This window comes from Myotis daubentonii, chromosome 9 (assembly GCF_963259705.1).
Source record: "Myotis daubentonii chromosome 9, mMyoDau2.1, whole genome shotgun sequence".
NCBI lineage: Eukaryota > Metazoa > Chordata > Mammalia > Chiroptera > Vespertilionidae > Myotis > Myotis daubentonii.
In genome coordinates, this window is record NC_081848.1 from 57,664,140 (window position 1) to 57,680,865 (window position 16,726).

General features: G+C 37.7%; 1 protein-coding gene across 2 annotated transcripts in view; it reads left to right on the top strand.

Annotated features, from left to right (window-relative positions):
* Positions 1-16,726, top strand: part of PRMT3 (protein arginine methyltransferase 3) — a 105,037-nt gene that overhangs the window by 25,909 nt on the left and 62,402 nt on the right. For both annotated transcript variants that reach the window (XM_059709144.1, XM_059709143.1), the window contains one exon: positions 3,502-3,601. In XM_059709144.1, the coding sequence (XP_059565127.1) occupies positions 3,502-3,601 (100 nt within the window). The remainder of the gene's footprint in view (positions 1-3,501; positions 3,602-16,726) is intronic.

A 16,726-nucleotide genomic window follows, 5' to 3' on the forward strand; every position in this document is an offset into this window, starting at 1 on the left:
CTGTCTTGGGGGGTCCCATGACTACCTAACTAGTTCAGTGGCTCCCTAGAAGAACTCAGTGACTCAATATAAAGCTGTATTTACAGCAAAGGATATAGTCCAGGGGCAGCAAGAAAAGGGGAGCCATCACGAAAGAGGTCATGTACAAGCTCCCAAGTAATCCCTCTTTCTCTGTAAGAGTACACATATACTTTTCTCTGTACCTGTGAATTTCAGAGGTACTTATAAAATGTCTCTTCCCAAGGAAGTTGGCTTGAGTTTTAGAGTTCATAGTTTTCAAAGGGCTGGTCACATAGGCAGCACATACTTGCTTTGTGACCAGTCGTAGTGTAAATCCATGTCAGATACCAGGTGCACATCAGGAATCTTCATGTTTACTTTAAATATGCTGTCATCCTAGTTTATCTTGGTTCATGGCTTCAGGTATATGGAATAGACAGCACCATTACCCAATAACTGTGTGAATGCCTTAATTCACATTTTTACATTTCCCACCTGAATTAATGCATCTGCATGTAACTGACTCAGTTATTTGTTCTTTGTCTTTGCCTTCCACGGCTCTCTGTCATTCATTCTCTCTAGTGCAGCCAATTTTACTTCCCTACCCAATTCTCCTCCCTTTTAAATTAAAGAAAGGGGAGATGTTTTTATGTTAAGAAGACATAAGAGAGGATAGGGAACTGACAGTTACCTATGATCTTGTTATGAGATAGGAAAGTATTCATTTTTCTAACAAATTTACACTCAAAAATTAGTAATTTCTTTGCCTGTTGGATTAGTTAAGAGATTTACTTAAGGTACCTTTTTTATTGCAATGTCATATTTCTATAGATTAAAGCTATGGTAGTATTTGAGCAGGTGTTTCCAGAGATAGAATTCATTTAGAATGTTTTTATGCTAAAGTAAGGTTTAGTGAGGAGCTGCTTGAGAACAGTAAGTAAAATCTATAGTTTTTTTCATGAATGAGATATTAGATGGTGATTAAGGTAAATAGTCTCATGAAAGAGGTTATCTATGTAAATAATATCTGTATTAAGCTATTTAATACAGAATTACTGGGAATTATGGCCTTTGTCATTTATTTTCTGTGTGTTCCCTGAAATCTTAATCTTTCCCGCTATATTTATATTTGAACAAGTAATTACTGATGCAAATAGGATTATGACTTGTAGGAGACAATAAACAGCCTGAGCAGATGGCCTCTTACAGAGCACATCTTGTTTCTGCATAAGCATTCTGAAGATATTTTTAGGCAATGAGAAAAGTTTTCTCTTTTAAGAAGCTTGCTTTTGTTTTCTTTGAAGTGTTTGTAACTGTTAAAGCCTTAATAAATGTTTCAGTCAATAGTAAGCAATTGTAGCAATTTTGTCAGAAAGAATTATATGAAATATTCCCTTGAAAAAACTTAAATATGATATAGGCATCCTTTTTTTAACTTTTATGTGAAATATAACACACATTAAGTGTATGAAACATAAAAATATGTTATAATATGCATAACTAACAAGAACTATAATGAATCTATTTTATTTTAGAATCCCACCCACCTCCATTTCACTATACATAAATCTGACAAGGTTTTTATCCAGAACATGTAAAGAACTCTTTAAAACTAAATAATAATGTTACAACTGAACCGAGTTTTAAAATGGGCAAAAAATTTGCACAAAAGACAGTACAGGAAAATGACCATTTAGCATATTAAAAATATGTTTGGTCATTAGGAAAATGCAATGGTGAAATCTCACCATGCAGTTACATTTAAAATATTAATAATGCTAAATGTTGACAAGGATTTGAATAACCATGAATGCACATATATTGTTGGTGGGAATGTAAAATTGTACATGCACTTTTTAAAACAAATTGGCAGTTTCTTTAAAATATTAGTTATACACTGCCATTCGATAGGGCAATTCTACTTGCACACAAATATTTATAGCAGCTTTATTCTTTATAGCTCAAAGCTGGAGACAGTCCAGAATTCCATTCACAGTGGTGTGGATAAATAAAATTGTATTTTATCATGCAGTGACATACTACTCACCAATAACAAAGAATGAGCTACTTATATACACAAAAATATGTATGAATCTAAAAGGTATGCCTGTTGAAAGAAACCAGACACAAAAGGATACATTCAGTATGATTCCATTGATATGAAACTCCTCAAAATAGAAAACTAAGATATAGTGGAAGGGACGAAAATCGGTAGTTGCCTGTAGATAGGAAGATTTTCTGGGAAGGAGCACCTATGAATCTTTTTGAGGAGATAGAAATGTTCTATATATTGATGATGATGGAGGCTACCCAAGTCTCTCAGTTTTAAAATTCAACAAAATTTACCCTTACAATGAATGTATTTTATTTTATGTTAAAAATACCTCGATGAAGTTGAGATGGGAAATTCCTTTTTGTTAGCAGGAAAAAAAATCCTTTATAATTGACATACACGTCCTTTGATGATTAAGAATTTATTTAACTAGTTATAAATTTAGTAGCTTGCTTTTAGCATTTTGATATGATCTCTTTAACTCCGTTACTTATTTCATATTACAAAAGAGAGGGTGAAAAGTCTGTGCTAATATTATGATCAAACATGTAAAAATACCAAATGAATGTCATTGGACAAAATTAATTTATGATTGGAGCACAATTTCAAGTTTTATACAGCATACATCACATTGTTATGATGATATCATTACCATTATGTAGTGCTTGAAGATATATATAGCTTTCACAAATATTTGATCCTCATAGTAAGTCGTGACATGGATAGGCAGGTATCATTATTCTCTTTTACACTTGAGCACATAGGCTCTGTGAGGTTATTATAATTTGCTGAAGATCACTTAGCTGACAAGTGCTAGAGAATCTGGGATTTAAAGTAAGGGCTTCTGGCTTCTAATTCTCTCTTCAGTATGACACACTTCCCTTTAAAACATACTTTTGTTGGCTAGTCTGTCTGTCTCCACCCCTCCCTTAAACAAAAGACCTAGTAACTTTATTGACATGTATTCTTGATAAAATTAGAATTTCTTTTCAGGATGAAATTTTTTTTAAGTCCTCACCCAAGGATATGTTTTTATTGATTTTTAGAAAGAGAAGAAGGGAGAGGAGAGAGAGAGAGCGATATCAAGGCATCAATCAGTTGCCTCCCATACAACCAGAAAGCTAGGTATGTGCCTTGACCATGTGCCCTGACCGTAAATCAAACCCACAACCTCTTGGTGTAGGGGACAACGCTCCAACCAACTGAGGCACCTGGCCAGGGCTCAGGATGAAGTTTTAAATATTGGTTCACTGTATTGCATTATTAACTCACAATAATCCTGGGCATTCATGAAGTGACCAAAAAGTAATTATATGCCCAGGAAATAAACTTTGAATATACTTTCAGTTCCACAAAATAATTTGAAAAGCTGTCAAGAAATTATGTAATTTAACTAGTTTTCAGAATCTGTTTAACATACTAATTTAATTCATTATGGTAATTTTCAGATTAAATAAACTTGAAGATACTATCATACTAATTAAAGGAAAGATTGAAGAAGTTCATCTTCCTGTAGAAAAAGTGGATGTTATTATATCTGAGTGGATGGTAAGTATCAGTAGAAAAAGTGCTTTTATTGGTTTAAAAAACCCCAGTAAGATAGCAGTTTTCTGCATTTAATTTTATTTGATAAATGGCAGAATGGTGGCATTATTTTAAAAGCAGCTGTAATTTTTCTGTGGTACTTGATTCTGAAATAGCCCTTATTTACTGGCCATTCATAATCTTTTTTGAAAAAGCATAAATCAACTTTTTTTTTCTTTTTAAAGTCATAATAAAGAATTACTGTATTATTTTTCTACTTTCTAAGTTTTAGAGACCTAAATATGTTTGTGTAAAAGACTCCAAAGACTAGTAAGGACTTATTATAATTTACTTTGGAAATAAGTCAAAGCAGAATATTTATTTTTATTTTTTTTATTTTTTTTTTTTCTTTTTCTTTTTTTTTTTTTTATTGCTTAAAGTATTACAAAGGGTATTACATATGTATCCATTTTATCCCCCCGCCCTAGACAGTCCCCTAGCCTCCCCTATCACCCAGTGTCTTATGTCCATTGGTTATGCTTATATGCATGCATACAAGTCCTTTAGTTGATCTCTTACCCCCCTACCTCCTGCCCCCCAACCCTCCCCGGCCTTCCCGCTGCAGCTCGACAATCTGTTTGAGGCAGCTCTGCCTCTGTATCTATTATTGTTCAAAAGTTTATAATGGTCTCTATTGTCCACGAATGAGTGAGATCATGTGGTATTTTTCCTTTATTGACTGGCTTATTTCACTTAGCATAATGCTCTCCAGTTCCATCCATGACGTTGCAAATGGTAAGAGTTCCTTCCTTTTTACAGCAGCATAGTATTCCATCGTGTAGATGTACCACAGTTTTCTAATCCATTCATCTACTGATGGGCACTTAGGCTGTTTCCAGATCTTAGCTATGGTGAATTGTGCTGCTATGAACATAGGGGTGCATATATCCTTTCTGATTGGTGTTTCTGGTTTCTTGGGATATATTCCTAGAAGTGGGATCACAGGGTCAAATGGGAGTTCCATTTTCAGTTTTTTAAGGAAACTCCATACTGTCTTCCATAGTGGCTGGACCAGTCTGCATTCCCACCAGCAGTGCACAAGTGTTCCTTTTTCTCCACATCCTCTCCAGCACTTGTCGTTTGTTGATTTGTTGATGATAGCCAGTCTGACAGGTGTGAGATGGTACCTCATTGCTGTTTTGATTTGCATCTCTCGGATGATTAGTGACTTTGAGCATGTTTTCATATGTCTCTTGGCTTTCTGAATGTCCTCTTTTGAAAGGTGTCTATTTAGGTCCTTTGCCCATTTTTTGATTGGATTGTTTATCTTTCTTTTGTTAAGTTGTATGAGTTCCCTATAAATTTTGGAGATTAGGCCCTTATCAGATATGTCATTGGCAAATATGTTTTCCCACACAGTGGGTTTTCTCGTTGTTTTGTTGATGGTTTCTTTTGCTGTGCAGAAGCTTTTTATTTTGATGTAGTCCCATTTGTTCATTTTTTCTTTAGTTTCAAGTGCCCTAGGAGCTGTATCAGTGAAGAAATTGCTTCGGCATATGTCTGAGATTTTCTTGCCTTTGGATTCTTCTAGAATTTTTATGGTATCCTGTCGTACATTTAAGTCCTTTATCCATTTTGAGTTTATTTTTGTGTATGGTGTAAGTTGGTGGTCTAGTTTCATTTTCTTGCATATATCTGTCCAATTTTCCCAACACCATTTATTGAAGAGACTATCTTGGCTCCATTGTATGTTCTTGCCTCCTTTGTCAAATATTAATTGAGCATATTGGTTCGGGCCGATTTCTGGGCTCTCTATTCTATTCCATTGATCTATATGCCTATTCTTGTGCCAGTACCAGGCAGTTTTGAGAACAGTGGCTTTGTAATACAACTTGATATCTGGTATTGAGATCCCACCTACTTTGTTCTTTTTCAGGATTGCTGCAGCTATTCGGGGTCTTTTTTTATTCCAGATGAATTTTTGGAAAGTTCGTTCTAGATCTCTGAAGTATGCTGTTGGTACTTTAATGGGAAGTGCGTTGAATTTATAGATTGTTTTGGGTAGTATGGACATTTTGATGATGTTGATTCTACCAATCCATGAACACGGTATGTTCTTCCATCTGTTTATGTCTTCCTCTATGTCTTTTTTCAACGTCCTGTAGTTTTCTGAGTAGAGGTCTTTTACCTCTTTAGTTAAGTTTATTCCTAGGTAGCTTAGTTTTTTCGGTGCAATGGTAAACGGGATTGTTTTTATAATCTCTCTTTCTGAAAGTTCACTATTGGTGTATAGAAATGCCTCAGATTTCTTGGGGTTAATTTTGTATCCTGCTACATTGCCAAATTCATGTATTAAGTCTAGTAGCTTTTTGATGGAATCTCTAGGGTTTTGTATGTATAATATCATGTCGTCTGCAAATAAGGACAGTTTTACTTCCTCTTTTCCAATTTGGATGCCTTTTATTTCTTCTTCTTGCCGAATTGCAATGGCTAACACTTCCAGTACTATGTTGAACAGGAGTGGTGAGAGGGGGCATCCCTGTCTTGTTCCTGTTCTTAGGGGAAATGGTGTTAGTTTTTGTCCGTTGAGTATGATGTTGGCTGTGGGCCTGTCATATATGGCTTTTATTATGTTGAGGTATGATCCTTCTACTCCCACCTTGCTGAGAGTTTTTATCAAAAATGGGTGTTGAATTTTGTCAAATGCTTTTTCTGCATCAATTGATATGACCATGTGGTTTTTTTCTTTCAATTTGTTTATGTGATGTATCACGTTTATTGATTTGCGGATATTGTACCATCCTTGCATCCCTGGGATAAATCCTACTTGGTCATGGTGTATGATCTTTCTGATGTACTGCTGGATCCGATTTGCTAAGATTTTGTTGAGGATTTTGGCATCTATGTTCATGAGGGATATTGGCCTGTAATTCTCTTTCATTGTGTTGTCTTTACCTGGTTTTGGTATTAGGGTGATGCTGGCTTCATAGAATGAGCTTGGAAGTGTTCCTTCCTCTTGAATTTTTTGTAGTAGTCTGAGGAGGATAGGTTTTAGTTCTTCCTTGAATGTTTGGTAAAACTCCCCTGTGAAGCCGTCTGGTCCTGGGCTTTTGTTTGATGGAAGCTTTTTGATGACTGCTTCAATTTCTTCCATAGTTATTGGCCTGTTGAGGTTTTTAGATTCTTCCTGATTGAGTTTTGGAATGCTGTATTTTTCTAGGAATTTGTCCATTTCCTCCAGGTTGTCTAGTTTGTTGGAGTAAAGCTGTCCATAGTATTTTTTAACAATCATTTGTATTTCTGTGGGGTCTGTTGTTATTTCGCCTCTATCGTTTCTGATTTTATTTATTTGGGTCCTCTCTCTCTGCTTCTTGGTGAGTCTGGCTAGAGGTTTATCAATCTTGTTTATCCTTTCAAAGAACCAGCTCTTGGTTTCATTGATTTTCTGTATTGTTTTTTTGGTCTCTATGTCATTTATTTCTGCTCTAATCTTTATTATCTCCTTCCTTCTGCTCACTCTGGGGTTTTCTTGTTGCTCTCTTTCTAATTCTTTGAGTTGTAGAGTTAGATGATTTACTACCATTTTTTCTTGTTTTTTGAGATAGGCCTGTAGAGCTATAAACTTCCCTCTCAGGACTGCTTTCAATGTGTCCCATAGGTTTTGGATTGTTGTGTTTTCATTGTCATTAGTTTCCAGGATGTTTTTAATTTCTTCTTTGATCTCATTGGTAACCCAATCAATATTAAATAGCATGCTATTCAGCTTCCAGGTGTTTGAGTATTTTGGGTTGTTTTTATTGTAGTTTATTTCTAATATTATGCCATCGTGGTCTGCGAAGACGCTTTTTATGATTTCAATCTTCTTGAATTTGGGGATACTTTGCTTGTGACCCAATATGTGGTCTATTTTTGAATATGTCCCATGAGCACCTGAGAAGAACGTATATTCTCTGGCTTTGGGGTGAAGTGTTCTGAAGATGTCTATTAAGTCCATCTGATCTAGTGAGTCATTTAGGATTGCTGTATCTTTGCTGATTGTTTGTCTATAGGACTTATCCAGTGCTGTCAATGGTGTATTAAAGTCCCCTACTATGATTGTATTGTTGTCGATCTCTCCTTTGATATTTTCCAGGAGTTTTTTTATGAATTTGGGTGCTCCTACATTGGGTGCATATATGTTTACCAGGGTTATATCTTCTTGTTGTATTGATCCCTTTAGTATTATGAAGTGGCCTTCCTTATCTCTTGTTAAGGCCTTCACTTTGAGGTCTATTTTGTCCGATATAAGTATTGCTACCCCAGCTTTCTTTTCCTTTCCATTTGCCTGAAAGATATTTTTCCATCCTTTCACTTTCAGTCTGTGTGAGTCCCTTCTAATGAGGTGGGTTTCTTGTAGACAGCAGATGTATGGGTCATGTTTTTTTATCCATTCAGCCACTCGATGTCTTTTGGTTGGAGCATTTAGTCCGTTTACGTTTAAAGTTATTATTGAAAGGTACTTGTTTGTAGCCATTTCTTTTTGTGTGTGTGTGTGGCTGTTTTCTTTCTGAGCTTTTTATTTCTTCTTTTTATACCAGTCCCTTTAGCATTCCTTGCATTGCTGGCTTGGTGGTGACAAACTCCCTTAGTCTTTTTTTGTCTGTGAAGCTTCTTATTTCCCCTTCAAGTTTGAATGATAGCCTTGCTGGATAGAGTATTCTTGGATTCAGTCCTTTGCTTTGCATCACTTTGTAAATTTCAGTCCATTCTTTTCTGGCCTGATGTGTTTCTGTTGAGAAGTCATTTGACAATCTAATGGGAGATCCCTTGTATGTAACTTTCCGTCTCTCTCTTGCAGCCTGTAAGATTCTCTCTTTGTCCTGAACATTTGCCATGGTGATTATGATGTGTCTTGGTGTGGGTCTTTTCGGGTTCACCTTGTTTGGGACTCTCTGGGCTTGTGTGACTTTTTTCTTCCCCACCTCAGGAAAGTTTTCTGATATTATTTCTTCGAGTAGGTTTTCTAATCCTTGTTCATCTTTCTGTTGTTCTGGTACTCCTATTATTCGTATGTTGTTTCGTTTCATGTTGTCCCAAAGCTCCCTTAGGCTCTCCTCCTGTCTTTTAATTTTTTTCTCCAATTGCAGTACATTTTGGGTGTGTTTTGCTTCCTTGTCTTCTAATTCACTTATTCGGTCCTCCGCTTCTCCTAGTCTACTGTTGATACTTTCAATGGAGTTTTTCATTGCAGCTATATCACTCTTCATTTCTTCTTGGGTCTTACTTAGGTTGTTGATTTTTTCATCTGTTTCTTCTAGCTTCTTCCATATGTTATCGATTTTTTCATCTGTTTCTTCTAGCTTCTTCCATATGTTATCGATTTTTTCATCTGTTTCTTCTTGCTTCTTGCAGAGGTTGTCGATTTTTTCCTCCATCCGGTTTATGCACTCTAGGATCCTTATTCTGAATTCTTTATCTGTCATGTTGCATGCCTCTGTATTACTTAGCTGCTTTTCTGGAGAGTCCTCCTTCTCTTTCCTTTGGGGGTTTCTTTGTCTACCCATGTTTGATCTCACTGACATATCTAGACGTTGAGTTGTTCAGTGGTTGCTCCCTTGGTGGCAGTGACTCCTTGGTCTGTGGTTGCTCTTCGGGCGGTTGTGGTAGCAGCTGCTCTTCAGTTGGCAGCAGCTCCTCTGGTGGGTGCTGTTCACAGCTGTGGTGGCTCTTCCGGCTGGTGGGGCGAGGTTTCACGTACAGCTGCTGTTCCTCAGCAGAGGATGAGGTGCTCAGGAGGTTGCTGTTGCTTGGATCTGCTGCGTTGATTTAAAGGCACAAAATACAACACAACAAGGCACCACGTACCAGGCACTATACACAAATATATTCACGATATTAATAACCCCAATTAAAGGTGACCACCTGAATTAAGAGAATTAGGGGATAAGGAAGAGAAAAAGATAAAAGAGAAAAAGGAAAAGAAAAGTAGGGACCAAAAAAAGGGAGTGCAAAAATGAAATTGGGAAAAAGGAAGGGGGAAAATAAAAGCGAGAAAAGAAAAGAAAAAAAAAAAAAAGAAAGAAAAAAAAAAAAGAGCGAAAAGAGAGAATGAAGTGGAAGAGGGAAGAGACTTTTTATATGAGGAGAATACTCCTATAGAACAGCCATTAATCCCAACAAATTCCAGCAACAGCTCCCTGGATATGAATGCAAACTAGAAACAACCAATAATATAACGATGAAAATAGAATGGTGAACACTAATCCCAAAATAAAATAAAGAAAAAATAAAATGGCACTTTAAAAAATGGTAAAATGGTAGCAGTAATAATACTGGTTTAAAATAAGAAGGTAGTAATTAAAAGGGTAAAATCAGGTGATGGAAAAAGAAGAAAAGAAAGAAAAAAAAAAGAACAGAAAAAAAAAGAATGAAAAAAAAAAATTGGTTTCTTAGTTAAAAAGTGAAAAAAGAAAAAAAATTGCAGTAGTGAAGGTCCTTCGTTTCTTCTATTCTTCAGTGTGGCTCGCCTTAGACCTTCCAGGTATTCAGGAGAGTGTTGAGTTTCCCTGCGATATACTGTTCCTCTGTGTTGTAAACCACAGTCCTTATTTTAAAGCATGCCGCATTTATTTCCCAGACTGCCTTATTTTGTGTTTAGCAAAGAGTCAGTTTGTGGGTCAGCCTCTGGGTGGCAGTGTTCTGGGGTTGGCCTCTGAGGCTATAGGGCCTCTCTGTCCAGTGGAAGTTCACTGCCCAGAGCTGACTGCGTAATAGTTAGTTACCGGCGCTATGTTGTTGCTGGGATTGAAAATCCCCCTATAGGCCAGACCCTGTTAACTCCCAGGGACTGATCAGGTTATCTTAATCCTTGATCTCGTACAGGGTGGAATCTGGGTGTGGCTGTGCTCCTTGCCTGGGGGCTGGGGGGAGGAGACTCCCTCTCAGGAGCGGGTGGCTGCCCCAGTCCCAGGCTCTGGGGTGTCTCAGCACTCAATTCACTACCACCTCTCCCGGCTCCCCCTCTTTCCTCAGTCTCTCCCCAGATTCCACTCCCCAGCACACTCTCCCTCTCTTCAGCACAGGTGAGTGTCTGTATCCGAAATGTCCCATGAACAGGATTCAGTGAAAACAAACAAACAAATGCCGGCCGCGGAAACGGGGAAGGCTTGGTTTCTGTAAGCTTCTTCTCTTACCGGGACTGCATGGTCAGGTCAGCTCTTCAGGCTGCCCCCTTTAGGCTCAGTCCTCCATGATCACAGAACCCAGCTCTCAATTTCCCTGGCGGCGCCAGGAATCCCGCGGTTCTCCTTTCCCCCCGTCAGGGGCTGTGCCTGTCCCAAGGGACACGGCTGTCTGCCACGCGGTCTCCCTCCGACTCTCTGGGCTCAGAGGTCTGGCAAACTTTCCTGCCCAAATCCCTGGTTTTTTTTTACCTTACCAGGGGAGTTCTGCTCTTCCCGGCTGTAAACCCTCTCACCAGCTGAGCAATTTCGCCAATTCGGTGTGAGTGTTACTAGCTTCAGCTGCTCGCTCCATTTGCTCCGGGACACGACCTGGGACACGTCTGCCTATATCGCCGCCATCTTGGTTCCTCCAGAATATTTATTTTTAAATGTGTAAAGTAAAACTAATGTTATTTGACAACTGATTTGACTTATTGATATGCCAGTTCGACAAAGATAAGGTATATAGTATTTCTACATAGATAAAATTTTAATCATTTAGACAGTTTTAAGCTTTTGTAAAAAACCATATTTGATCCCTCGCCAGTTTGGCTCAGTGGATAGAACATTGGCCTGCAGGTTCAATTTTGGCCAAGGGCACATGCCTGGGTTGTGGGCTCAATCCCCAGTGGGGGGATGTGCAGGAGGCAGCCGATCAATGATTCTCTCTCATCATTGATGTTTCTCTCTCTCCCTCTCCCCTCCTCTCTGAAATCAATAAAAGAAATATATTCAGAAAAAACAAAACAGCCCTAGCTGGTTTGGCTCAGTGGATAAGAGCGTTGGCCTGCGGAGTGAAGGGTCCCAGGTTCAATTCTGGACAAGGGCACATGCCTAGGTTGCAGGCTTGATCCCCAGTAGTGGGGTGCAGGAGGCAGCCAATCAATGATTCTCTCTCATCATTGATGTTTCTATCCCTCTCCCTTCCTCTCTAATATCAATAAAAATATATTTTTTAAAAAAAGACGCACACAAAAACCAACAACTGTATTTGATGCATATATTTTCATTAAATGAATTTATCAAAAAAATTAAAAATAATCTGTTTTATTTTATAATTATGGATAAGGGACCTGCGGACTCAGTTTCCTCTCTCCTGCCCATCCTCCCCCCACCCCCCACCAAAAAAAAAAATTACACCACCACCATCTCCTGCCAGCACTACCACCAAGAAGCCATTCCTCATTACCGCTGAAAATTTTGAATAAACATAATTTTAGCCAAATAGCTGGAGTTTCAGGGAGATTTTGAAATGTTCAGATTTAATGTAGTGTTAAGTTCCAATCTGGAGCCAGTGACAGTCATCATTGCTACTCTTTTGTACATGAAACAGTGTGTTGATTTTTTAATGCCTCTTAACCTCCTTTATAGTTTCTAATGTTTTGACTTTCTGGGCTGCACTCTGGATAATGTTTTTTTCATTTCAGTCCACCAATTTACTAATTTTTTCTGAAGTTATTTTTTTTTCTTTTAAAAAAATATTTTATTGATTTCAGAGAGGAAGAGAGAGTGAGAGAGAGAGAGAAACATCAATGATGAGAGAGAATCATTGATTGGCTGCCTCCTGCATGCCCCCCACTGGGGATTGAGCCCTCAACCTGGGCATGTGCCCTTGTCTAGAATCGAACCTGGGACCCTTCAGTCCGCAGACTGACACTCTATCTACTGACCCCAACCAGCTAGGGCTCTAAAGTTATTTCTAATAATTAGTTAAACTCATCCATTGAGTTTTTTATTTCAATTTTGTTTTAGGAATTTTTTTTGGTTCTTTTAAAATTTTGTTCGCTTATTATTATTATCTTCAAGCTTCTTTTCATTTAATGAATCATAACATACTTATTTTACATTTTGTGTTTTTGATTGCAGTATTGGACATAGGACTGCTTTTGCTATTGTTTCTGTTGCCCCTCACTCATGGTGCTTTGTTCTTGTGTATTTTGAGTGTTTAGTACTCTTTAATGTTATGCTATCTATTTTCCAAGGAAATTATCTGTGGAAAATTTTTTGATGCCTGGGTTTTACCTTAAATGATTTGCACTCCCCCCTCCCCCATATTGCCATTTACCTGGAATAATGATACAGTAAAGGCAAAGCCATTGCATTTAATTTTAATATTATAAAAACAGTTGACTAAGGAACATTTTTAATGTAAAAAAATATAGAATGAATGTTTCACTGAACTTCATGCACCCATCATCTAACTTATCAGCATTTGCCCTTTTTTTTTGTTTTATCTGTCTCCATGCTATTACCCTTTTCTTGCTATCTCTAACCAATAAGGACTTTTAAAATACATATATTCCTTATGCCATTGTGAAGCCTAACAAAATTATCAGTGTAGCCACAATTCCATGTTACATGAAAAATTCCTTAATATCTAGTATGTGTTCACATTTCCCTGATTGTTTCATGAATTTTATTTTGTTTTTACACTTCATTTTTTTGAATCAGGATCTGAGTTAGGTCCACATATTGCATTTGATTATCTGTTTTATAAATTTTTATTTCAATTAAGCTTTTATTTGAGATAATTATAGATTATCACACGCAATTATAAGAAATAATACAGAGATCGCTTATACTCTTTACTCGTTTCTGTCAATGAGAATATCTTGAAAAACTATTACACAGTAGAGCAACCAGGATCTTAATATTGATACCATTGAGATACAGAACAGTTCCATCCCTATAACGATCCCACCTGTTCTCCTTTTATGGCCACACCACCTACCTCTTCCAGTTCTCACCTTCATCTCTGGCAACCAGTAATCTGTTCTCAATTTCTATAATTTTGTCACTTAAAGAATGTGGTATAAAAGGAATCATGTATTATGTGACCTTTTGGGATTGGCTTTTTAAAATTAATATAATTCCTTGGAGATTCATCCAAATTATAGTACCTATCAATAGTATGTTCCTTATTTCTGAGTAGTATTCCATGATATGGATGCACCATGGCTTAACCATTTGACTTTTGAAGGATATCCAGTTTGGGGTTTTGTCTCCTGTTTTCCTATGTTCATTCACTAGGTTTAGCAAATGCTTTCAAGGTGAAAGCCAGCTTACTGATGCATCTAACAAGATGTTCTTTTTATTTCTTCTATCATATTTGTTGTACGTAGAGGATTATTAGCTCCTGAAATGCATTGTTGCTGGAAATGGAATGAGACCTTGTTCTTAAATCCTGAATCAGACTGTTAATGTTGTTCATCTTTTCTGTAGCCTTAAAAGTATATAATTTATAAGCATTATAGAATCACTCTGTTATATATGGGTACCTTAACATCATTTTCTTTAATAAAGTGCTATCTAATAATGTAATTGTATTTTTAAGAGAATATCCGGTTATAATTAATGATTTTTATCAACCACCGTGGAGGTTGGGAATCCTACCTAATAAAGAGGGAATATGCTAATTGACCCTTACACCATTGCAAAGGTGGCACCCACAGTCGATAAGGAGGGAATATGCTAATTGACTGCCCCGCCCTCAAAGATGGCAGTGCCCACAGCCACAAGATGGCCGGCAGGGGAGGGCAGTTGGGGGTGACCAGGCCTGCAGGGGAGGACAGTTGGGGGCGACCGGGCCGGCAGGGGAGGGCAGTTGTGGGCAACCGGGCTGGCAGGGGAGGGCAGTTCAGGGCGATCGAGCCGGCAGGGGAGCAGTTAGGCATTGATCAGCTGGCAGGCAGAAGCGGTTAGGGGCAATCAGGCAAGCAGGCAGGCGAGCGGTTGGGAGCCAGCAGTCCCAGATTAGAGAGGGTGAAGGCTGGGCTGAGGGGCCACCCCCCTCCCAGTGCACGAATTTCGTACACTGGGCCTCTAGTCCAATATAATGAAAGCCTAATATGCTAAGTGTTTGACCATTCATTTCACTGTTCGAACAGTCACTATGATGCGCACTGACCACCAGGGGGCAGACACTCTGACCAGCAGGTTAGTTTGCTGCTGGGGTCCAGCTGATTGGCCCTGGAGCCCTCCCGTGGCCCCTCTCCAGCTGGCCCCTGTCTCCCTGATTGGGACTGGGCTAGACGGGCCGGACATGCCCTGGATGAATCTGTGCGCCAGGCTAGTTGTTTTAGAAAAACAGATTCATCCTCTACCCTTGTCCTTGGAAACTGATTCTGTGATTCTGGAGTAAGGTTCACATGTACATTTGGAAAGATCTCCAGGTACTTTTTCTTTTTTTGTAAACTTGCTGATTGGACAGTTAGCTTTGGGGAAAGGGGCTAATTTGACTGGTCAGTCTTTTGTTGATTAAGTGAGAGTGCCATCTAGTGGAGGAACGACTTAAACTAATAAATGTGTTTCAAACTCTTTGAAGAATATGCAGAGGAAATTAGCTCTTGTTCTGAGTTATGTTCTCCACAAGTCCATGCCATTGAAAAATGAGAACTGTATGTTGTAAGGGATGAGAGGAGGAAAAGGAAGTAATCATGCAGGACAATAGCAAGTGCACAGAATAGGCTCTTAATAAGTGGTAGTTATTACCATTATTCTCATTCTTCTTGCATTGAAGCTAGTGATTAGTGAAATAATAATGAAGTAGGAGCTGCTCTGACAAATATTTGTGATATACATATAAAATTTGGTTTTTGGACTATGTAATAATACGTATAAGTTACAAATTTTGCCCCTTCCTACCACTCAGGACCTACCTTGAATCTGCCAATAAAGTTGGTTTCTAGTTTCTAGTGTATCCTACCTGAAATATTTTAATCTATTTTAAATATGTATGTGTCGTCCCACCCTTTGGGACACTCATTCATTTAACAAATATTGTGTGGCTGCTATTTGCTGGGCATTGCCCTAGGCAGGATAAAGCAGTGAACAAAACAGGTTACAAACCCCACCCTTATATTTAGTGCAGGTAAGCATACTCTACATATTTTTCTTCTATACCTTGTTTTTTCCACCACTCTTAAACCTTCAGATTTCTCTTTATGACGGCTATAGCAACATCCCACAATTGTTTTTATTAAATGCAAAATATTACCCTAGTGATTTCTGCTTTAATCCACAAATTATTTGGAAGCATGTTATTTAATTTTAGGTGTTTGGAAATTTTTTATATATCTTTCTGTTACTGATTTCTAGTTTGATTTGGTTGATATAGGTCATACTATATATGTTATCATTCCATTAAATGTGTTCAGATTTGTTTTTTGGCTCAGCATATGTCTCATTGAATGTTCCACATTCACTTAGAATATAAATGTGTATTCTGCAATCCTTCGGTGAAATGTTATATAATTGTCCATTGGATCATTTAGTCTTTTAAATATTTATTGTTTGCTTGTTCTACTAAGTACTAAAAGAAAAATAATGCAGTTTCTACCTATAGGAATTGTTTGCTTCCCTTTTCAATAGTCAGTTTTTGCATCAGATTTTTAAAAAAATTTTTTAAATTAATTTCAGAGAGGAAGGGAGAGGGAGAGAGAGACAGAAACATCAGTGATGATAGAGAATCATTGATTGGCTGCCTCCTGCATGCCCCCTACTGGAGATTGAGCCTGCAACCTAGGCATGTGCCTTGATCAGGAATCAAACCATGACTAGGTCCTGGTTCATAGGTCAAAGCTTAACCATTGAGCCACACTGGCCAGGCACATCAGATACTTTTATGTGTTTTAGGGTTGTTATCTAATCTTGATTAGGCTTGGCTTCTTTTTTATTCTGAGGTATTGTGTTTTTTCCGAGATAATATTTTTGGCCCTTTAGTCTACTTTATCATTTTTCTAATTAATTGTGTACTATTCTAAGCATTTATAAACAGATATGAATGTGTTCTGTTTACATTATTGCATACATATATAACTAGGCATATAACTCTTCCTTTTAACAACCTATTTTTGCATAATTACTTTTAAAACTCATGTAGCTTCATTATATTTGTGATGAAATGGTTAGCATCAGTACATTTTAAAATGAAAGCATCAAATTATAG